This window comes from Periplaneta americana, chromosome 12 (assembly GCF_040183065.1).
Source record: "Periplaneta americana isolate PAMFEO1 chromosome 12, P.americana_PAMFEO1_priV1, whole genome shotgun sequence".
Taxonomy (NCBI): domain Eukaryota; kingdom Metazoa; phylum Arthropoda; class Insecta; order Blattodea; family Blattidae; genus Periplaneta; species Periplaneta americana.
In genome coordinates, this window is record NC_091128.1 from 69,657,437 (window position 1) to 69,679,449 (window position 22,013).

Sequence of the window (22,013 nt, forward strand, 5' to 3'; positions counted from 1 at the left end):
CTCGTCTTAAGAGCACTTTTTGTTTGTAATATCATGTTCATTTGTGTAAATAGTCATTATTAATACGAATATCATTTGTAACTATAGTAATGACTATTTTTTCTTCTATTCTGAGATTTTATGTATACAACTTATAAGAATTGCACATCTTTAAATAAACACAAAAAATATACCAACAATAAAATATTACTGATGAAAGAGTGGCATAGCTTTAGTCATTGTCAATCAGTATTCCGACGTCAACCCAGACCTGTTAACCAAAAGTTTCAGTTCTGATTCTGCAAGTATGTGATATATATTAAGAGGTAAGGGTGCCTTTATAACCTGTCTTGATAATATAATTTTAATCTTAAGTCGTTTTTAACAGAAGTGCATATTAAGTTTGGCAGTCATTTTTTTCTGGATTTTTTGGATTAAAAAATTGGAGTGTGCATTATATTCGATGGTGTAAATACAATATACAATGGCCAGTTTCATCAACATTCACCAGACTTAGGGCCACAGATATTAACAAGAACTGTAAATTATATTACATTTTGTTTAAAATAGCTGTTTCATGAATGCTGATAAACAAATAATTGGCTACCTGTCAGTTTGATTCCTCATTTCATGTATGGAGTATTTAAGAATGTCAAGCATCTTTTGTAGAAGCAAAAGTTGTACTAATATAAGTGTAGTACTTGATTGGTCAGTGATGATAATGTGCAACCATTGAAAATCAAATCCATCTCTGTAGGAAATATTCTTATCACAGTAAACTGAAGTATCACCTCCTCCACGTTTGTTATAAATCTCCCTGTGAATTTGTGGTATTCTCCATTCTTGTTGTGTTTTATTCTAATATACAATATTTAAATTTATAATGAAGAAATGTAACAAGCTCAAAATGTTAAATAACAGTTTTATTAATTTTATTGCAGGAGATTTGTTGAACAGAAGAAATTGGATTGATAAAAGTTAATCAGATTCTTATCAAAGGTTGAAGTCAGTGCCTTCCCTACTTGCGTCATGGGATTAAAAACAAAGCCTGTGTCATGTCAGCTTATGGATGAAAAGCAGGAGTGTTGCTGCCTACCAGAATGGAGTGGAAGTGACATTGTAACCTGCACTGCACTTGCACATTTATACATTATAAGTAGAATATACCTCAAATTTGTAGTGTTTTACTTCTTGACATTAGGGCCTGTACGGTATGTTGCTGTTTCTATTTCAGGCCTAGATTATGTTGTATGCGTCTATGATAGGATGACAATATAGACTACATATTGAATTGTCAAAGGTAGTAAACTTTAATCCATTTGCTCATATTAAAAGTTGACTTACTACAATGTTGTTCATGTAGAGCAGCCCATTTAAATGAATGGAAAATGATCAGGCCATTGTGACAATACTTTATTATTTTCATATCTAGTAAATTAACTAGTCCTATCCAAGATACAAAGAGATGCTCTTACATTATTGATATGAGCTTTGTAAATATCTTACAGAAATTTGATGAAATAGGCCTAATCATCAGCAAGTTCTTTCCTCGCCATTTTATTAATTACTATAGGATATATAAAATGGATCCTGGAAAGTGATCTTTATTTAAACCCATGTCCAGAAATGTTATATCACTAGAGAATTTTAAACTAGTGCAAAGAGGAGAGAAACTTCAGATGCTCACAGTGCTCACAATAAACCTTCAGCATGAAAATTGAAGTTCAGTTTATGGAAAACACAACTATGTGACTAGAGAAGCTTTAAAAATGGTATTGTCTTGCCTGAAAAGACGCAGTTTCTCACAATTTCGTATCGATCCCCACAAAATTGTATGCTGGAATATATAACTCTTACTGGAAATCGTGCTATGTACAAATGTCACACCTCTGTGCCATTACAGACACTTCCATGTTACACAAACATCGTAATTTTTTTCAGCTTATATGAAACACCTCATTGACACACAAGACTTCAAGGTTAAACTAAAATATTTATAATAAATCATTAAATCGAATATAAGGATCCCTTTATGCTTATCTATATAGGAAGAAAATAACTAAAAGTTATTTGTACACACCTTGTTTTATAGAGGTTCATATTGCATTTGGTTATACACATTTTCATTAATGTATTCATTTGGCATGTATATCTGAAGATGACTCAATTGAGTCGAAAACATTAATATTTTAATTAAAATGTGTACAAATAACTTTTATGGCAAAGTGCGTCAACCTCGGTTAAAAACGCAGTAATCATATGGCGAAATGCATCAACCTCGGTTAAAAACGCAGTAATCATAGCCGTGATTAAAATGTAATTTCTATGCACCATTCATAATCACCAATTACTTAAACATGGTTAGCTGACACCTCATTTAACCAGAGTAAAGTCTATGATGCTACACTCTTTCTACAAAATGACTAAAGGAAAGCATCCATACCTCTGCAAAGATAATAGTCAACGACTGTGCTTACTCCGTACTCCATCGAAATGAACGTGTCCTACATTTTCGCGTTGCATTTGTTTGCCTTTGGGCACTGTTATGTTTGCGTGTTGCATTTCTTTGTTTTTCAGTGCTGTTAGATTAAAATCGTACAAAATGTAAAATTAAATCCAAGAATGATTATATCCCAATGTGAGATTGAAGTATTGATAGACTTAATTACTATATTTAAATATATAATATTTGAAAAAAAAAAATGGAAATCCATAAAGGGAAAGGTTGCAAAAAATTAGTACGAATATGTGTACGATCCAGGACTCCATACCAGGGAACTGTGCATTATCTTAAGATCCATCCATAACCTTTCTTCGTTCAGCCAGTGACGTATAGAAAGAGAAATTCGAGTGTTCCCTCTTAAAATACAGAAAATAACAGTTACAAAGAATCGTAATATAAGCAGCCGATCCACAAGACAAATATGACTGTTTTTGTGTTATTTCAAGTGACCCATTTGTTGCAGCAGAAATGACACTGTCAGTAGATTTTGAGAAACGAAATCACTTCTGAAATTTTCTATCACCTAATTCCTCGTAAGAATTCTCTCTTTCCACTAAAGAAATTTCACTCTCACCACCATATCTATCCAAGTAATTCAAGTACTGTACAATAATAATCGTCTTCGAAATTATCAGCTGTGAATCTGGCCGCCATTTTGTTTTACTTGCCCTACTAATCACTGGTTATCTCCTTTAACTGCTCGAATATGGCCGGTTAGAGATTACCGTGGTTAACCTCCGATTTAAGTCCTAACAGAGGTTGAGGCACCGTAAAAATGCTTAACCAGGGTTTAGGTAGCAATTGTAACTGGTGGTTACACTAATCGACATTGATGCACGTGGCCAATTTTGTTCCTATGTAGATAAGCATAGACGGACTCTTATATTTGATTTATTGTGAATATAGCTTATCCGACAATCACTATGGCTTTTAAATTTAAAATATTTATGTAAGAATAGAATAGGGTACAATGTGCAGTGGGTTGCCTACTTAAAGAGGCACTGTAACATTAATTTCGACTAGTGATGGGTCCAACCGGCTCATAGGTGCGAGCTAGCTCGTCAGCTCGCGCTCCCAAGAGAGAGTCGTTCAAAAGAGTCAGTTTCTTCACGAGCTGGTTGACAGCTCCTTCGTTTGCGAGCTGGCTGCTAGCTCTTTCGTTCACGAGCTGGTTGCCAGCTCGTTCGTTCACGAGTGGCTAGACAGCTTCCAAAGGACTTCGTTCAAGAGCTGGTTGCGTAACATATCGAAACTGTCAATAATAGTCAAATCTAATGACATTAGGAATCAGAAAGATAACAGGGGCAATCGTATTATGTTAAACAAAATAGATGAAAAAACAAAGTCTGCAACATAAACGTTACACAATGTTATACGTATGTTTTTCTACACACACGTCAGTTGATAAAAAGCCGCATAATATTAGTTCCACTCCGTCCGCTACTGGCGTATGTCGCGGTCTCACTTCTCTGTCTTTCTCAAACTGTAGATGTCACATGATCATGCATTGAATGCCATTGGCTATTTGAGAGCGGGAGTCATGACACGAGCTGTGAGCTGTTTGAGAGTCGCGAGCTGAAGGAGCTGGAAGTGCCTCGCGAACGACCAGCTCTCAACGAGCGATCTAGCTCGTTACTAGCTCGAAGGGGAGAGTCGTTCGAAAGAGTCAGTCTGTACGCAAACGACCAATCACTAATTTCGATCCTTTTAGTGATGAAAGATGACTCATCTACAGTGAGTTCCAGCAAATGTCCCCAATGTTTCTGTTGGCTAACCAGCAGCAGTTAGCAGTTTTAATACACCTGGAAACGACAAAAGACATTTAGGAATTTTATTGTTTATGGATATGACATTTTTTCTGTAGGAACGCATAAGCTCTTTACAGTGTGCGTGAAAAATTAACAGATTATATTACTTTTAAGGACCTTAATAAAAAGAATGCGTGAAGAGCTTGTGGCACTTTAAAGCCTTGGTTTTTCTGAACTGACGCATGCGACATGACAGGTGCAAGGCCCACCTCACATAAATCTGGACTACACGAGAGATAATGAATGGTTTCTATGGCTCCAAGGTGCGCAGATCTCGTATCTCGCAGTTATAGAAACCACTTACTATCTCTTGTGTAGTCTGGATTTGTCGCACCTAGCACGTTGCATGCGTTGGTTCAGAAAAACCAAGGGTTAAGAAATCATAGTTTTTCTTGTACCGAACTAATTTTGGAGTCATTTTCCAGAATAAAATTCTATATGAGATAATGGTAGGTCTATAAGGAATAATTCTTGGGTTCTCAGCCAGGTAAGTTGGATAATTGCTTCCAAGCTTTTGATAACTAGCTCTGCTGTCTCCTTCAGGAATTGAAGTGCTGTGGAACCGCTTATCAAAAATAAAGTAAGCCTATTTATTATAGTGATAGATTGCTTTTTTAGTAAATAATTTATTACCTAATGTAGAAACAGACAACAATACCATTTATGGTAAGTAAAGGTAACTGATGTTTACAAAAGAAAGAATTAGACGAGCTCAAAGCTCTTTAATTTTGAAATGAGTTAATTAAATTTTCATATTTGACTTTTGCAATAAAGGGTTATCTGTAACTGTTCCTTAATTACTGCCATGATTGGATAAAAATATAGTGCTTACATTTTACCTTCCACTTGCAGAAGTAGAGTGGACACAGCAATGCACAGAGCAACTGCACATACGCAAGTGGGGGCTGATAAAATGGTATGCACTGTATTTATCTTGCTCAAAGTTGACCAAATATGAAATTAACTTTCACTCTTACTCGATGTTAGACCTCTGCATTCTCTTGGAAATGGCTGATCAATCCTTGGTTGTGAAGAAGGCAGCCGGGAAATGATACACTCGAGTGCATGCAGTCGAGAATTTATAACCAGTCAGTTGAAACGTTTCCTCTGTTGGTCGTGAGCGCTGGAGGTTGTTGCACTACAATTAGATCACCTTTTAAAGCCTGATACCCAAAATACCTACATAAGAAGGTTACCATTTTGTTTTTATTTCAGATAGCACGAAAATTAGAAAGTATTTGAACATTTAAACAAGGAAACATAATTCTTAAAATGAAATAATGCTTTATATTATCAATAATGTTATTCAGCATCCATCTTGTTGAACTCATATTAGTAACGAAAATGTTTAATGTAGCTTATTAAATATGTGATTGCATAAAGAGAACAATGATTTTGTGATGTGTATCAAATTTCTTCAAAAGCAAACATAATCTATTTCAGTCACAGTATTTAATAAAAATAAAGCAAATAGGTCACTTTGCTTAACATTTTTTCAATAGTGTATATTAAGACATGCTTAATCGCAGACAATGAATAATGTTGGAGCTACTTATGGTAAGGTGGATGCAGATTCTATTATTCCACATTCAACGACCATATCACGAAATGTCAAGGATGGAGCAAACAAAATTCGTGTTGAAGTTCTTCCAAAATTAAAAAAAAATCAATGGAAAAATCGCCATTTGGTTTTGAAATGAATAATTTTTGTTCAGTCTTGTCGAGAATTTCCTCCTTGATTTCTTTAATGTATTTATTTTTGTCCTGTGGCATTACGAATGTAACACTGTTGCAAAATATTACAAGTGAACTGTTCCATTCAACTAGAGGATAAACACGAACATATTTTTTATCTTTTTTTTTAGTGCTGATTATACTTTATTTGTATTCTTTTAGACAACATAGTTTGTTAAAACTTTATTTTATTTTATTGATTTATTAATGTATTATTATTTAAATATTTTATTGTAATTTTATATTCAATCTGACAGTCTGTACACCTTCTAGGTTCACTAAACAGGTGATAGGGCATCAGGCAGTTTTATAATTTCCATAGCGCATACTGTAAACACATTGATCTAAGACAGTTTTCAATCAATGATAACCTTCATATGACTGGGACGACTGGTCATCTGTGGTGCTTTGGTTTGGTGTTTTGCTTTCAGTGGGGTCAGGACACACGGCAGCCAGCCTGCAGAGCGAACAACTGATCGCGTGTATTATCATGACTCTTGGTCGGTCATTCTTAATGAAATGCAGAGTTCTACTCGATGTAGATATAATAAAATGTGTACCTGATTGATTGTGTTTAGTAAAGACACATTTCAGGATGTAACTTTATGTTTGTAATACTTGTAGTATATACAGTGAAACTCTTTAGTATGATTTTCAAGGTCCCAAAAAGGAGTATGAAGTTTCTGCTAAACGTAAAAATAACACTGGTCTAAAAAATCAAACTTTTTTTAATCATCAGAAATGAAAATATGCGTCTCTAAACCAGTTTTTATACTGATTATGAAAATACTTTTCATTTTTTTCTAGCACGTACAGTTTTTACAGTACAGTATATGATACGTTATTGTGGCAAGTTATATTAATATCCGTAAATTTAAGACCTAAAATATGATGAAATGATAAAAATAAATATGTATTCTGTTATTAAAAGTAGTTGACTTCCTCTTTCTACAGTACTTGATTTCTGGAGCATCCCGGTACAACATCCAGTGGTAATCCACCATCATGCAATCATTCCAGAAATTTTGGTAACATTGCTCCATTGACTTTATATCCTGGTGGAAACATTCCCCTTGCCCATCGCTTCCTTCAGCAAGGTTTTCTGGGAAGAATTCTAGATGGGAATGCAGGAAATGAACTTTTAATGACATGAGACACCCAAGTTCCTTATATGAGTGTAGAAATTTGCGGATACCATTCTTGAAATCAGGAGCTTTCTTCATGCTTAAGAAATTGCTGCAAACCCATTTGAAATTTTCCCAAGCTGCTTGTTCTTTGTCTGTCGGAATAGTAAAGAAAGCTTCATCTTTCAGGATTCTCGGATTTGAGGTCCAACAAAGATACCTCTCTTTTATTTTGTTGGCTAAGTCGAAATTTGTCTCTCAGATATTGAAATCTTTGTGACTCTGTCTTCGCCATTGTCTTTACTATACACTTTATCAATCCCAATTTTATATGTAGACGAGGAAGAAATACCTTCTATGGATTTACAAGGGGTTGGTATTTAACAGAATGATCTCCTGGTTCAGACATCTTCCTTAGTTCCTGGTCATGTTTAATATAATTCTGATCTGTATTGTGGCTATCCCAAAGGCATAAGAAACAGCGAAACTTTGTGAAGCCAGCTTTAATGCAATAACCTTGAGATCTCCACAGATATTCCGCTGGCAACGTTGGTAACAAAGTGTCTCTAGTAGCAGTTTCCTGTTGTCATAGATTTCCGTGAGATGCACAGAATGGGCAATTGGAATGGAAGATTTCATATTACTATTATGGAGAAGTACAGCCTTCAGACTTCACTGTGAGGAGTCAATGAATAGTCTCCAATCTGATGGTATATGCTCTTGATGCAGTTCTGTGAATACGATATTAATGTTATGACAATGAATCATTGGACCATCAACCACAAAAAAATTGCTTTACGTTCTGATTCCTTATACGGAAATGGCAAACTCTGACATCATCCTTCAAGATGTTCCTTTCCTGCAGTCTAGAAGCAAGAAGTTCTGCTTTGTTTTCGGTAAAGAAATATCTCTAATTAAATCATTCAGTTCCTGCTGATTAAAAGGTTTTTGGTCTGAATTTTTTTCTGGGAGATATTCATCACATACTCATCACCTAAACTTTGATCAAGTATGGATCATCACATTCTAACTCTTCGAGTACCGAAGGAGGAGCAGGAATTGATAAAATGTTGTCATGTGGAATTGGCCTTCTTGCAGAGTCTAAGTTTGGATAAACAATTTTGTTTTTATTCTTTGTTGAGAAACCTGCAATACTGACACAGCAAAAGTAACAGTCATTAATGTGATTCTTTGACGCTCGCCACACCATGGGAGTAACAAAAGGCAGTGAGGTTTTTCTCCTGTTCATCCTATCACGCAATCCGTTTGAACATGATGTACATATTACATGTAGTGTCCAGTCTTTGTCCTGGTCTCGTAGTGGAATTTGAAAATATAACTAATACAAATGCGTAAGTTCTGGTGTGATTATACGCCACTGAGACTTTGGTGTGAATAAACCACAATCATAGCAGAAACTGTTTGAATGGTTCTTGCACTTACGAGGAATTTTATTAACAAGTCATAAAACTATAAAAACTACACAAACCACACTATTTCACCAATATACTAAATAAAAATACACTTCACTAACACTTTTTAAAGTGGACAGCTTTTTGTCTTATCTGTTGTATCAATTTAATATCATCAAGTAACACCGCAAACAAGCTGCGGTTGTTATCAGAATTAAACAATATAAGACATTTTTTAACATTTGTGTACAATTCTGCTTGAAAAGAACATTTTCTGAAGTTATTTATACAATTTTCACATGGAAGACAGTCTGTCATCTCGCCTAATTATCTCAAAACTGTACATGCTAGGAAAAAACTAATTACAGATTTGAAATCAGCAGCCCAAACTTAGCCAAATCCGTATGTTAATTTTCTTGATGATTTTTCTTTGTAGACCAGTGTAATTAGTAATGTTATTTCGTTTAATATCTTACTTTATTGTTAATCTCGTGGAGTGTCTCATTCATGTGGCGAGAATTTTCTTTGGTTCCACCATTTCATATTGTAAGATGTACTGTTACTTGTCGGTATTACTTATAACCACAAATATTACATTGATAAGCACTAACAATTTTTACTTTTCAAATTACATTTTGGATTTGATTAAGTCAGCATATAATGATGACCAACTACATCAGCATTTCTCAAGCTATAATCTGGAGGACTCGAATGGTGTACCTCTTTATAAGAGCGTTATTTGGTAAATATACTAATTTCTTGCGTGATATGTTGCAACTCTTTAACTTGAAATTGTTGAAGGATTGTGATCCATGAGTCGATAACCTTTGGCATAAAGCAGTGGTGGCCAACTTCATATGAACTGAGGGCCATTGAAGAAACATGTCGGTGGGCCAGAACTCTCATTTTATCCAAAATTGGACGTAATAGTTTTTCAAGTAGCTATAGTATACAAGATTTATGTACCCAGGTATGTTGAAAACTTACAGGTAATATTTATCGTATAAAGACCTAAGATAATCACTTTCTTCTAATGCGAAAATTGTGGTTTTTCAAAATGTTGTAATATAGATTTGAAGTCTACTACCATCTCTGATGTTGCAACTCTTAGTGCATGCGACAATACAGAATCAATCATATGGTTTCTCGTCTTGGACTTAATAAGTTTCATAGTAGAAAAGGTAACATACATATGTATGTACTTGAACACAGTTTCAGGGCCCAGATTCTTAAGAGTGGGTAACGTTCTTGAGACAGCAATCTCCAGAACTCAACCCCAGTTGCTTCTGTGTTGTTGAGAGACGAGTCACACTGTAGTTCACACAACTCTAACTGAAGTTGTGCAGGTTGAGATTCCATTGTACACTTCATAGGATTATTGAAGAGTTCCATTTCTGGTCGCAGCTTCTCAAAATCTTGAAATCGTCGATCAAAGTCAGATATCAACAGCTCAATATGTTCAATGCACTTATCAAACACAACTTCCTCTTCTCTGGATAATTTTTCACAACTTGGAAAATGGATCAGTTCATTCTTAGTTAATGCATATTTATAATGCGTAACTTTCTCTTAAAACCATCAACAAATCCCATCATTTGAAAAATTGTCTGTTTTTCCCCTTGAAGCTGCAAATTCAAAACGTTCAAATGTTGGATAACATCTGTCAGGAATGCTAAGTCCTGTAGAAAGTCAATATCTCTGAGCTTATGTTGGAGATCAACTGAGCTAGAATATGCTCTCATAGGAAGGCAAGTATTTCATGTCTGAGTTCATAAAACCTTATTAAACATTTCCCTCGACTAAGCCACCTTATTTCGGTATGAAGCAGCAAGTCCCCATAAGCAGTATTAAGTTCTTCTAAGAAAGAAATGAATTTCCTATGAGTTAAAACCTTGTTTCCTCCTCTTATTATATTTGTGATTTTTGTCACTGTAGCCATAGTGTCACGTAAGTTAATAGATTTTGCACACAGGGTCTCTTGATGAACGATGCAATGGAAAGCTGGCACATTGCCTTGTTTTTGTTTTAAAAGACCAACGAAACCAGTACATGATTCAACCATTGCCTTAGCACCATCCGTAATTACAGTAGTCAACTATCAAATCCACCATACTCTTCCATAACCGTCTGAACTGCAGAAAATATGTCCTGTCCTTTACTTAACTCATGCAAAGAACACACCTTTAGCAATTCTTCAATGATGGTAAAATCGTTCTGAATCAATTTTATAAAAACCAGTAGCTGATTGTGTCTGTTGTGTCACCACTCTCATCTAAAGCTGTGAAAAATATGGACAGTCCTTCATCACTGATTTCAGGTTAGTAGACAAATGAGTACTGATGTCTTCTATTCTTCTTGTCACAGTTTGTTTCGAAAGAGGTATGGACTGGAATTCTCTTACCACTTTATCTTACTTGAAGGCCTCGGCCATTCTTAGAGAACATTGTTTTATGATCTCACCACCCGTGAATTGCTTCTTAGCCTTAGCGAGCTCATAACTGACCATGTAGGAAGCCAAAACAGCCGATTCCTGTAGTTTTGTCACATCACTAAACATCTTTTTTTTTTGTTGAGTAAGCTTCTTTTTTCAGCTGATCACTATTTTACAAGATTCACAGGAGTGTTTTTCATATTTCTGTCGATGATTTGTCATATAGTGTCTTTTGAGGTTATATTCTTTCAACACTGCTATCACTTGTAAGCAAACTAAACATTGTGGTTTGTTGTCTTTTGAAAGTATAAAGAGATATCCAACTCTCATTCTGACTTGAACGTATGGTTTTCACTGTCCACTTTCTTATGTTTTGAAAACATTTTGAATTGTTTAACACTGTAGGCCTACTTCTTCAAACTTATAAACCATAAAATGAACTGTCAACTGGGCACTGAGTGCCAAACTAAAATTGCTTCACTTCCCAGCCAGCGGATGTTGCTACCTAGCAGAAGAACGTGCAACTATGAGGATACCCTATCAATGTTGCTACCTAGTGGTTGAATGTACAACTGTTACGATATGTTAGCTGTTAGCATAGATTAGAAGCAATGGTATCGGGTCGGCCATTTGAAGAAAAGCCTAATTATTATTTATTAAATATAAAAAACCGGGAATTCTATGGGGATCTCTTTCAAAATCGAAATTTTATAGTATTGCATGCTATTTCAGTAAATTTCTGTGAAGTACTGGTACTTGGAAAGATTTTCATAAGAACATGTGTTACACATGGTTTACATGTATGCAAACTGTTACAAAGACTGATTTAGAAAAATGCCGGTATATTATAACAGCTCACTAGTTCATGCTGTCACCACCACCACAGTTCAGTTGATTAAGGTGCTTACCTGCTGACCTGGAGGTATGCTTGGGCATGGGTTTCATGTCCACTTGGACTGATTACTTGGTTAGGTTTTCTCCGAGGTTTTCCCTAACCATAAGGCTAATTTCAGGTAATCTATGGCGAATCCTGAGCCTCATTTCGCCAAATACCATCTCACTATCACCAATCCCATCAACACTAAATAACTTAGCAGTTGATACATCATCGTTAAATAACCAAGTAAAAAAAAAAAGTTCATGATGTCCTCAAAATTAAAGATCTTGAAAGTTTGAGAAATGGTGAACTACATCAATGAAAAGTGGTAAAACAGTTATGAATGAGACCGAAAGATGTTAACAATATTGGCCTAAGTAAAGATAACATAATAAAAACTGTATTATTTTAACTGTGGAATCAAATGCTTCTATTTTCACTGGTAGTTAAAAATCCATATCCCCAAAATAGAGGTGTGAATTATGGTATCCCATTGAATTTAAGCTCCCATACTTTGATAAAAACAATCTGGCTGATGTAGTTTTGTGGAATCAACAGCAAAGTTCATCTAAAGTTTATAAATGTTTCGTAATACATAATACGAGTAATAACAATAATACATTTCCTATCTCAATGAAGAAACTTGAAGCATATGCTTTTTGTAAAAAACAAATTCTGCTTTGAAACTGATTATAATGTGGCAAATGCCCTGCAAAGAGAATAAAACGTGTTTGCCATAATGAGAATATTTTGTGCTGAGAACTGTCCTATTGAAGTTTCACTGCTCTATTTTTAGTAGGTTGGATGTGTGACATTTTTTTCTAGTCCAGGCATTTAGGTCCACTTTAGGACCAATATTTTAATACTGTTTGTATGTCAAGAATGATGTTGCTTAGTAAAGGTAACTAATTAATTTATTGGTGAGCATTCTAGATAAAATGATGGCAGGAGGAAGTATCTGCAAGTCTTTTTCTTATAACATGACAAGGCTAAAAGAACATGTGGACAATATTTTTCATTCGAAAAAAAATATGTATGAGGAAATAGTAGGATGAACCATACCCACAATTGTAGATGTTAAACTCTTTATGATACATCTTATATAGATTTATAATATTTTATAAATGTATTTATGGGAATAAAGATTTAGAGAGAGAAATCTTTGTGACTTTAAGGGCAATGTTTTTTTGACTAGATTAGAATAAAATGTAGCCACACCAAGTTATTGTTCATATACCTTCCTTATTAAACTTTAATAAGTACTGATTTAGAAATGAATGTTTGTAACCCGTATCTTGATAATTACACTGGTCTACAAAATCAAACTTTCTTTTTAATCATCAAAAATGAAAGTATGCGTCTCTAGACCAGTTTTTCATACTGATTACGAAAATACATTTTAATTTTTTCTAGCATGTACAGTTTTTACATTACCGGTACAGTATATGATATGTTATTGCGGTAGGATATATTGATATCTGTAAATCTAAGACCTAAAATATGATGAAATTATAATAATAAACATACCTTCTGTGATTAAAAGGCAGTTGACTTCCTCTTTTTACGGTTTCTGGAGCATTCCTGTACAACATACAGCGTAATCTGTCATCATGGAATGATTCCAGAAACCTTGGTAATGTTGCTCCATTGACTTTATATCCTGGTGGAAACTTTCCCCTTTCTCATCGCTTACTTCAGCAAGTTTTTTTTGGGAAGAATTCTGGATGGGAATGCAGGAAATGAACTTTTAATGACATGAGACACCCAAGTTCCTTGAATGAGTGTAGAAATTTGCGGATACCATTCTTGAAATCAGGAGCTTTCTTCATGCCTAAGAAATTGCTGCAAACCCATTTGAAATTTTCCCAAGCTGCTTGTTCTTTGTCTGTCGGAATATTAAAGAAAGCTTCATCTTTCAGGATTTTTCGGATTTGAGGTCCTTTAATTCTGCTTCGCTAAGTCGAGGAAATTTGTCTCTCAGATATTGAAATCCTTGTGACTTTATCTTCGCCATTGTCTTTACTATGCACTTTATCAATCCCAATTTTATATGTACAGTAGGCCTAGAGGAGGAAGAAATACCTTCTATGGATTTACAAGGGGTTGGTATTTAACAGAATGATCTTCTGGTTCAGACATCTTCCTTAGTTCCTAGTCATGTTTAATATAATTCTGATATGTATTGTGGCTATCCCTAAGGCATAAGAAACAGCGAAACTTTGTGAAGCCAGCTTTAATGCAATAACCTTGAGATCTCCACAGATATTCCACTGGCAACGATGGTAACAAAGTGTCTCTAGTAGCAGTTTCCTGTTGTCATAGATTTCCTTGAGATGCACAGAATGGGCAATTGGAATGGAAGATTTCATATTACTATTATGGAGAAGTACACCATTGGACCATCAACCACAAGAAATTGATTTAACTTCTGATTCCTTATACGGAAATGGCAAACTCTGACACAATCCTTCAACATGTTCCTTTCCTTCAGTCTAGAAGCAAGAAGTTCTGCTTTGTATTTCGGTAAAGAAATATCTCTAATTAAATCATTAATTTCCTGCAGATTAAAAGGTTTCGATCCTGAATTTTTTCCTGTGAGATATTCATTGTCATGATCATTATCTGAATTCTAACCTTCGATCAAGTATGGAACTTTCATCACATTCTAGCTCTTCGAGTAGCGAAGACAAAATCTTACCTAAATTCTAACTTTCGATCAAGTATGTAACTTTCATCACATTCTAGCTCTTCGAGTACCAAAGACAAAATCGTGAAAATGTCGTCATTGCTTTTGTCTTTTCTATTGTATCAATTTAATATAATCATGTAACACGGCAAACTAGCTGTGGATGTTATGATAATTAAACAATATAAAATTTTTTAACAAATGTGCACATAAAGAATTCTATCTGCTTAAAAACAGAAAATTTTCTGAAGTTATTTATACCATTTTCACATGGATGACAATCTATCATCTCCCCTAATTATCTCAAAAACTGTGCGTGCTAGAAAAAAAAACTAATTACAGATTTGAAATTAGCAGTCCAAACTTAGCCAAATCCGCATATTATGTTTCTTGATGAATTTTCTTTGTAGTCCAGTGCTATTAGTCTATACTCTACTTATCATTGATTTCAGCTCTAAATATGAGACACAGAAAGTTAGAGTAGTCACAATACGGTGGAAACATTCCTGTTCTTCATTAATGGTATTATGACTTGTAATTCTTCTTCATAAAAGACACAGATCTGTGGTAGAAGTGTTTGTTCATTAAAATCACATACCAATAACATTACTAATTGAGCAGATTTAATGCTTGTAAATAACGTCTTGGAACTTAATTACTGTGTAAGACTAACCTAAGTTCACTGTTTCTTTTATTGTATTCACTGCATCTGTATTTTTTTGTGATACCAAATTATGTTTCCCAGACCATTTAGGTAACACATTTTTACTTAGAAAAATATATTTTAAAATTTGTTTGTAGCAGTTGAAAAATGTACAGTTATTTTATGTGTAACCTTCGATGAAGTTTCAGTCTTGTTTACAATGACAGAATAGGAACATATAGTTTATTTAAGAGAAGTTTGTTTGGACCTTTTCTATTGGTAGTGAAATATAGGGTAAAGACCATCCTAAAGGTCGAATCTATATTAGTCTTCAAGTGGGTTGTAGGAAATAAATATTCCAAATGGCTCAACCTATTTAATGAGCCTTAAATAGGGCCTACTAAAATTTGGATATTTCCATTTCTGTAGAATATAGAAAGAAACTGCTCACCCAGATCTAAATTTCCCAAATTTGGTTATGATCAAAGAACTTGAAGATCAAATCGATAGTTTAATAACTCCACCTCCATTTGGTTATTTCTTCCTTTGCACACTAGATAATAGTTCAAAACTATGTTTTAGTTTTTTTTTTTTTTTTTTTTAACATTTCTTCGGCTGGTATGTTGCTGTCCAACTTTCATTTGATCATAATATTGAATATGGATAAGGTTTATTGTCTCACAACATATTTGGAGCCACTGACCCTTCACATTCCTGTATTTGGGCCAACATTCCCATTCTTATGTTACTTACATAATTTATACATTATGTGACCAATCGTATTCTTCTCCTTACTTATTCATCGTCTGTGTTTGATCATAATATTGAATATTGTTAGTAGGTACGTATTTTTTCGCTCTCAAACCTGTTTCTGTTGCTCTTAGTGATATGCAGAAAATTTAGCTATGTTATTATACTCCAGTAATTTACTATTTTCATACCAGGTGTATACTTTGTACATCGCATAAGAGTCCCAGAGTAACACAGAATCTTGTAATAACCATATAAACCTACAGAAACACACTGACGCGTACTTTTCGTAGTTAGATTTGGATAATGTGAGTAGGCACATAGACAGGGTAAAATAGGTATGTAGGGTATGTGAGTAGAGTAGGTAAGTTAATATAGTGTATTGGAATTGAGTTCCTATAATTTATTGTGAAAAGACATGCTGTCGAAAAATTAATACCTGCTTCATTTGTATGTAGTTTGTCTTTAATACTTACTAGCCTTTTTTTTTTTTAATCTATTTTATAATTTACCAGTATGTATTAATGTTGACATAATTTTTCACCTCCTGTTCTCTTTCATCAGTTACTCGAGTGAAATTAGCCTTTTTCTCTCTATTCGTTTTCACCTGAAAATGCCGATAGAGCTAATCTTAGAAACATTGTGTGCCCTATATTTCACAAGCAGTTGGAAAAGTCTAGTCCAAATCTTTCTGAAATTCTGGAATGCAATTGTGTTCTTTGAAAGTTTTCTTTGACTTTTAGGCTTATTTTTAAATTGTGGTATTTTTATAACCTGGAAAATAATTACTGGTATTATGGTGGTACTTATAGGTTGTGCAAGATAATGGCTACCATCAAGTTCTATGTATACCAATGCTCACCTTATCCTTTATTAACATTTAAGAACATTGATTACTGCAAATTTTGACAATTTTGTTTAAGTAGTAGAGCCAGTATTGCTGATGTGTTATTTACCAATTCACTTCTTCAGTGTGTACAATTTACTATTTTAGATGACCCACAGTCTTTCAACAGTCCCAGCACGACTGTTCATGTTGTGTATAGGGTTAGTGTGCATACTGTTGCTCAGGCGTCAGAAGACATAATGCTCTGATGTTCAGAGTACATTGAAAACTTATTAGTTTCGAAATTGGAAGTTTGTAAGAGATGTGTATATTCACAATAAGGCTACACTATTTGAAAGCTGATTTTGTAGACAAGCAAAAATCACAGTGATAAAATGCATTAAAATCTCTTCCTGTGTTAATACTTCAAGAGTTGAGTGTGATAGAGACCTAAGCCACAAAATATAAATTTTACAGGAGAGCAGAAATAAGACAAATGTTTATGTAATTTACTGGTACCATAAGTGAATAAGTAATTTTAAATTTTATGCAGTTATGAGCTGGATGGTCTGAATTTAAAATTAGAGCAATGTTCAAATTTTATTTTAGTTACGGTATCGTGAAAATTTACCTGTTTTAGCTTAAGTTTGTGTCATTTTTAGCTTATAATTTTGTTTAATACTTAAATTCTCGACTTTAATTTACTACAGTATTGTAGTTCTTAAACTTCTCTGCGGCCTATGTCTTTAATTTTCAAAATTTTTATCTGCATTCTCTTGGAAAAACGTTCTCTTTATTTGTGTTTGAGCCATGTAAACATTTTTGAGCAATCACGAAAGAAATTGTGCTTGTACTCACCCAACAAAGTAAATGTACTCTACTGAGTAATGGATATTATTTAAAACAACTTAATTTGTTGGGTTCTGTAATATTATACTTTGGTTAAATTATTTACATTACAGAAATGCAATATATTTTTTATAATAATAATATCGGAACACTAAAAAACTAATCAATCCCCATATAATAAAAAGGTTCTTTTAGTGACTCATCCTCTCTTGTTTACCGCCAGTTATTTTCATTTATGTTATTCTTTTTGGATGAGTTGCTCTCTGTAAGCCCCTTTAAAAATATCAGTTTGGTTTTTAAAAAAGTATCTGAAATCACCCTAGTGTGGAAGCTAATTAAATATAAAAATAATAATGAATTTTATAGTTTCAAGAAAACAAGGAGCAGTTTCACAAAAATGTTTCATTATATTTATCTCCATGCAGTCGAGGTTAAGAACTACTGCACTACAGTAATGCTATTGTAATAATAAAATTATTGGTATGATGGTAAGTTTCTTATCAGTTAGTGTATTAAGCTTAACATAGCCTATTGTCTATACTCATTCCTACTATTAATTTAGAAATGTTTATGCTATATCTATTTGCTGTCATATATGCCTTAGGCCAAGGTTGTTAAAAACTGAACCTTTTCCTTTAGGACGTGATATACATAACTATATAAGTGTAACTATCTAAGTTGACAAGAGGAAATGTACATATTTTGTGTCTCTAATTGAGTATTTAGGAAAAAGTTGTGAGAAGTCGAGAATAGTTCCAAATTGAAGAGGTCGTCAGAAGGAAATATACACATTTTTATTTCTCTAATTGAGTATTAGTAAAAAGATGTTAGAAATGGAGAATAGTTACAAATTGAAGAGGTGGATTCCAAAGTGTCTTAAGCATTTATTTTTTTTTTTTTTACTGAAGATAGTTTCAGAATTATTGTTTCACTTTCTATCAAAGGGACATAAACATATAGTTTACTGTCTAATGCTATAAATCATTCATTACATACAGTAAGAAATATTAAATTTATTTCAAACTCAAACTGTCGTAAGTATTCTGTTTATTACTTCCAAACTGATCTCGGTTGGCATGCATCCGTTATGTGCAGTATAGACTGTACACAAAACCAATGTTACTTGCACTGTTGGCTTAAGACACACATGATATCCGTAAAATATGAATGAAATTAATATTGAAGAATACAGTGATGCTATTTTAGAGTTTCGAAGAGAATGTAAGAGAATAAGAAATGAGTTTGACTGGTATACAAATCGCAGTAAGTACCAGTATGCGAGAAACAGTTTAGTTTCAGATACAAGAGGGAAACCTAACATAACATGTTCTCATAAAGAAACACAGGTTGTAATGCCAGTAGGGCTAAATTAAAAAGTTATGTAAAATATTTTTAAAAGTCTACAGATACAAAACAGTATCTGAATGGGATAAATACTTGATTAAGTTTATGTGTTCTGCTGAAATCAAAACCAAAAGACGTAGAAACGAGAAACCGAAAGCTAGTATTGCAGTCAAGTATTCTGTTCGAAAGCTTAGTGATATAGTTGTTACTGTTTGCGTTACAACATTCTTATTGATCACCCAAGTTGAACAGAAGAGGATTAATGCTTTGTGTAGGTATTTTATGAATGAAGGTCACAGTAGACCAGAAAGAAGAGGGGATAGCAGGCAAACTACAAGGTATGTGCTTGTCTCAGATTCGATCATTGCATTTATTTCGAAACTTCAATGTTGCGAAAACCATTATGACATGGGAATTAGTCCAAGAAGCTATCTTCCCCCCACATTGTGTTAAGAAACTATGGCTTGTGTGGAGATGTGAAAGAAATGATTCAGGACATAAAATCTGCTTCTTCTAAAAAAATTAAGCTATTTAATTCACGTTTTAATTTAACGTTAGCAAACCCATATACATATACCTGTGTGAGTTTATTTTCAAGTCGTGACTTAGATTCGTTTGAAAAACACTTAAATTCATTAACTATATATAACAAGCAGAGTGACTCTAAAACTTCAGAGAAGTGCCAAAATAAATTCAACTACCTAATGAAATAAAAGATGCAGGCACAAATTTTGTAATTTTTCTCATAACTTGTCATTTTGACTTAGGCCAGTTTGGAATTCACCTCTTCAATTATGTAGGTATGTTGAGATTGAGTGCATTGTTATGAATGGTATCATTAAGAAATCTGTATGATAGAAAATGTAGCAGTTATTTTAATTATAACTCCTCAAGTTTACAAGAGGGTGGCCATTTGACATTGCTAAGCTATGGACATGTATGTTATATTTACATAACCAGAAACTTTGTACTATTTCTTCTGTGAAGTATTAGTAAAATTGATTTTAAATTATCGTACATTGAGAGGAATTATGAAAATCTTTTATAATTTTACTGCTCAGTGACTTTTGCTTTGGCGGCTATAATGAATATATTTCACATTCGTAAGTATATTAAGTTGACATATGTGCACTTACTGCATAATTAATCGAAGTAATAGTGTATAATCGATGTCAGACGTAAATAAATGGATTATGTTGACCGTGAACAAATATTGCAGCTTTTCTTTCACATGTTTCATAGAAACTTCAAAGTATAATATGCCACTAATAAAAATATGCTTGCCTTCAACTGTTTTGGTTGTTTATATTTCTGTGTGATGCTTGAGGTTTACTTGTACATTACATTGCTATTCTCCTTCTTCAGAAATCTCTTCTTTTTAAGTAGAGTTGGGTCCTTAATGCTTTCAGTTCCCTTCAGACTTCGGAGCAATCGAGCCTTTTGGGAAAATGACAGGATACTTTTTCGGTACCTTTTAGTTTTTAGTGGTAATCTTTTTGTTTCCTTTCATTTTTTCCTCCCTTCCATTATTTCAGCAATTGTTTAGACTTCTAATAATATATAAAAATGTTTGGCATCATGTGACATATCAATCACTGTTCCGTGTTTTACAGAAATGTGTTGTCTTTTCCTTACTTACTTACAAATGGCTTTTAAGGAACCCAGAGGTTCATTGCCCTCCTCACATAAGCCCACCATCGGTCCCTATCCTGAGTAAGATTTATCCAGTCTTTACCATCATATCCTATCTCCCTCAAATCCATTTTTATATTATCTTCCCATCTACGTCTCGGCCTATCCAAAGGTCTTTTTTCCTCTGGTCTCCCAACAAACACACTATATGCATTTCTGGATTTGCCCATACGTTCTACATGCCCTGCCCATTTCAAACGTCTGGATTTAATATTCCTAATTATGTCAGGTGAAAAATACAATGCATGCAGTTCTACGTTGTGTAACTTTCTCCATTCTCCTGTACAGTAACTTCATCCTTCTTAGCCCCAAATATTTTCCTAAGCACCTTATTCTCGAACACTCTTAGCCTCTGTTCCTCTCTGAAAGTGAGAGTCCAAGTTTCACGACCATAAAGAACACTCGGTGATGTAACTGTTTTATAAATTCTAACTTTCAGGTTTTTTGAGAGCAAATTGAATGACAAAAGCTTCTCAACTGAATAATAACAGGTATTTCCCATATTTATTTTGCGTTTAATTTCCTCCCTAGTGTCATTTATATTTGTTGCTGTTGTTCCAAAATATTTGAGCTTTTCCACCTTTTCAAAAGATAAATTTCCAATTTGTTTATTTTCATTTCGTACTGTATTCTGGTCACGAGACATAATCATAAACTTTGTATTTTCGGGATTTACTTCCAAACCTATCTCTTTACTTGCTTCAAGTAAAATTCCCATGTTTTCCCTAATAGTTTGTGGATTTTCTCCTAACATAGTCACGTCGTCTTTTCCACAATTTAAAAACACTTTATGACAGTAAGTTGTAAAATGTTCCCCACCTCAGATAATAAAAATTTAATAGCCCCAGTCGTGGGGTCAAGAAATCCCTTAGCAGTTATGCATAAGAGGAGTTTCTAGGGAGATGAATATATTATAAAATGTTTAGTATTGTCTCCTTCCTCCCAAAATGGTTCCTTAAGATATATAATATATGTGAATAAACAATAGATGTCTAAGTAAAATTGGCAAGGTTCGATATTTCCAAAAAAAAAAAATTAATTTTAACCTAGAAAATTCTTATCTGTATCTTAAATAAGAGCTTCGCCACACTCGGGAAATATCGTTTTGATTGCAGCATAGTAATGGTGGTGGTGGCAGCTGCATGGTAAAATGTTAAAGAGGTGACTTTTTTAAAACATATGAAATGTATGAGAAAGAGTCTTCAGGGCACTGACTATTTCCCTCGATTTATACTGTCATTGCCATTCATATTATCGTCGGTTTCACACACAATTTGTGCAAATGGTTGCGGATTTCTGTTAGTGTTGTCATTACAATGAACTGTGAGAAATTTCTTTTAAATGTTCGATTCAGA

The 22,013-nt window shown here is 33.9% G+C and overlaps 1 protein-coding gene across 7 annotated transcripts in view; it reads left to right on the forward strand.

The window, feature by feature from the left end:
- LOC138710541 (lysophosphatidylserine lipase ABHD12) overlaps positions 1 to 20,256 on the forward strand; it is a 105,188-nt gene extending 84,932 nt beyond the window's left edge. For all 7 annotated transcript variants that reach the window (XM_069841508.1, XM_069841511.1, XM_069841512.1 and 4 more), the window contains one exon: positions 921 to 20,256. In XM_069841508.1, coding sequence (XP_069697609.1) covers positions 921 to 951 — 31 coding nt within the window. In that variant the 3' untranslated portion in view covers positions 952 to 20,256. The remainder of the gene's footprint in view (positions 1 to 920) is intronic.
- The last annotated feature ends 1,757 nt before the right edge of the window (positions 20,257 to 22,013 follow it).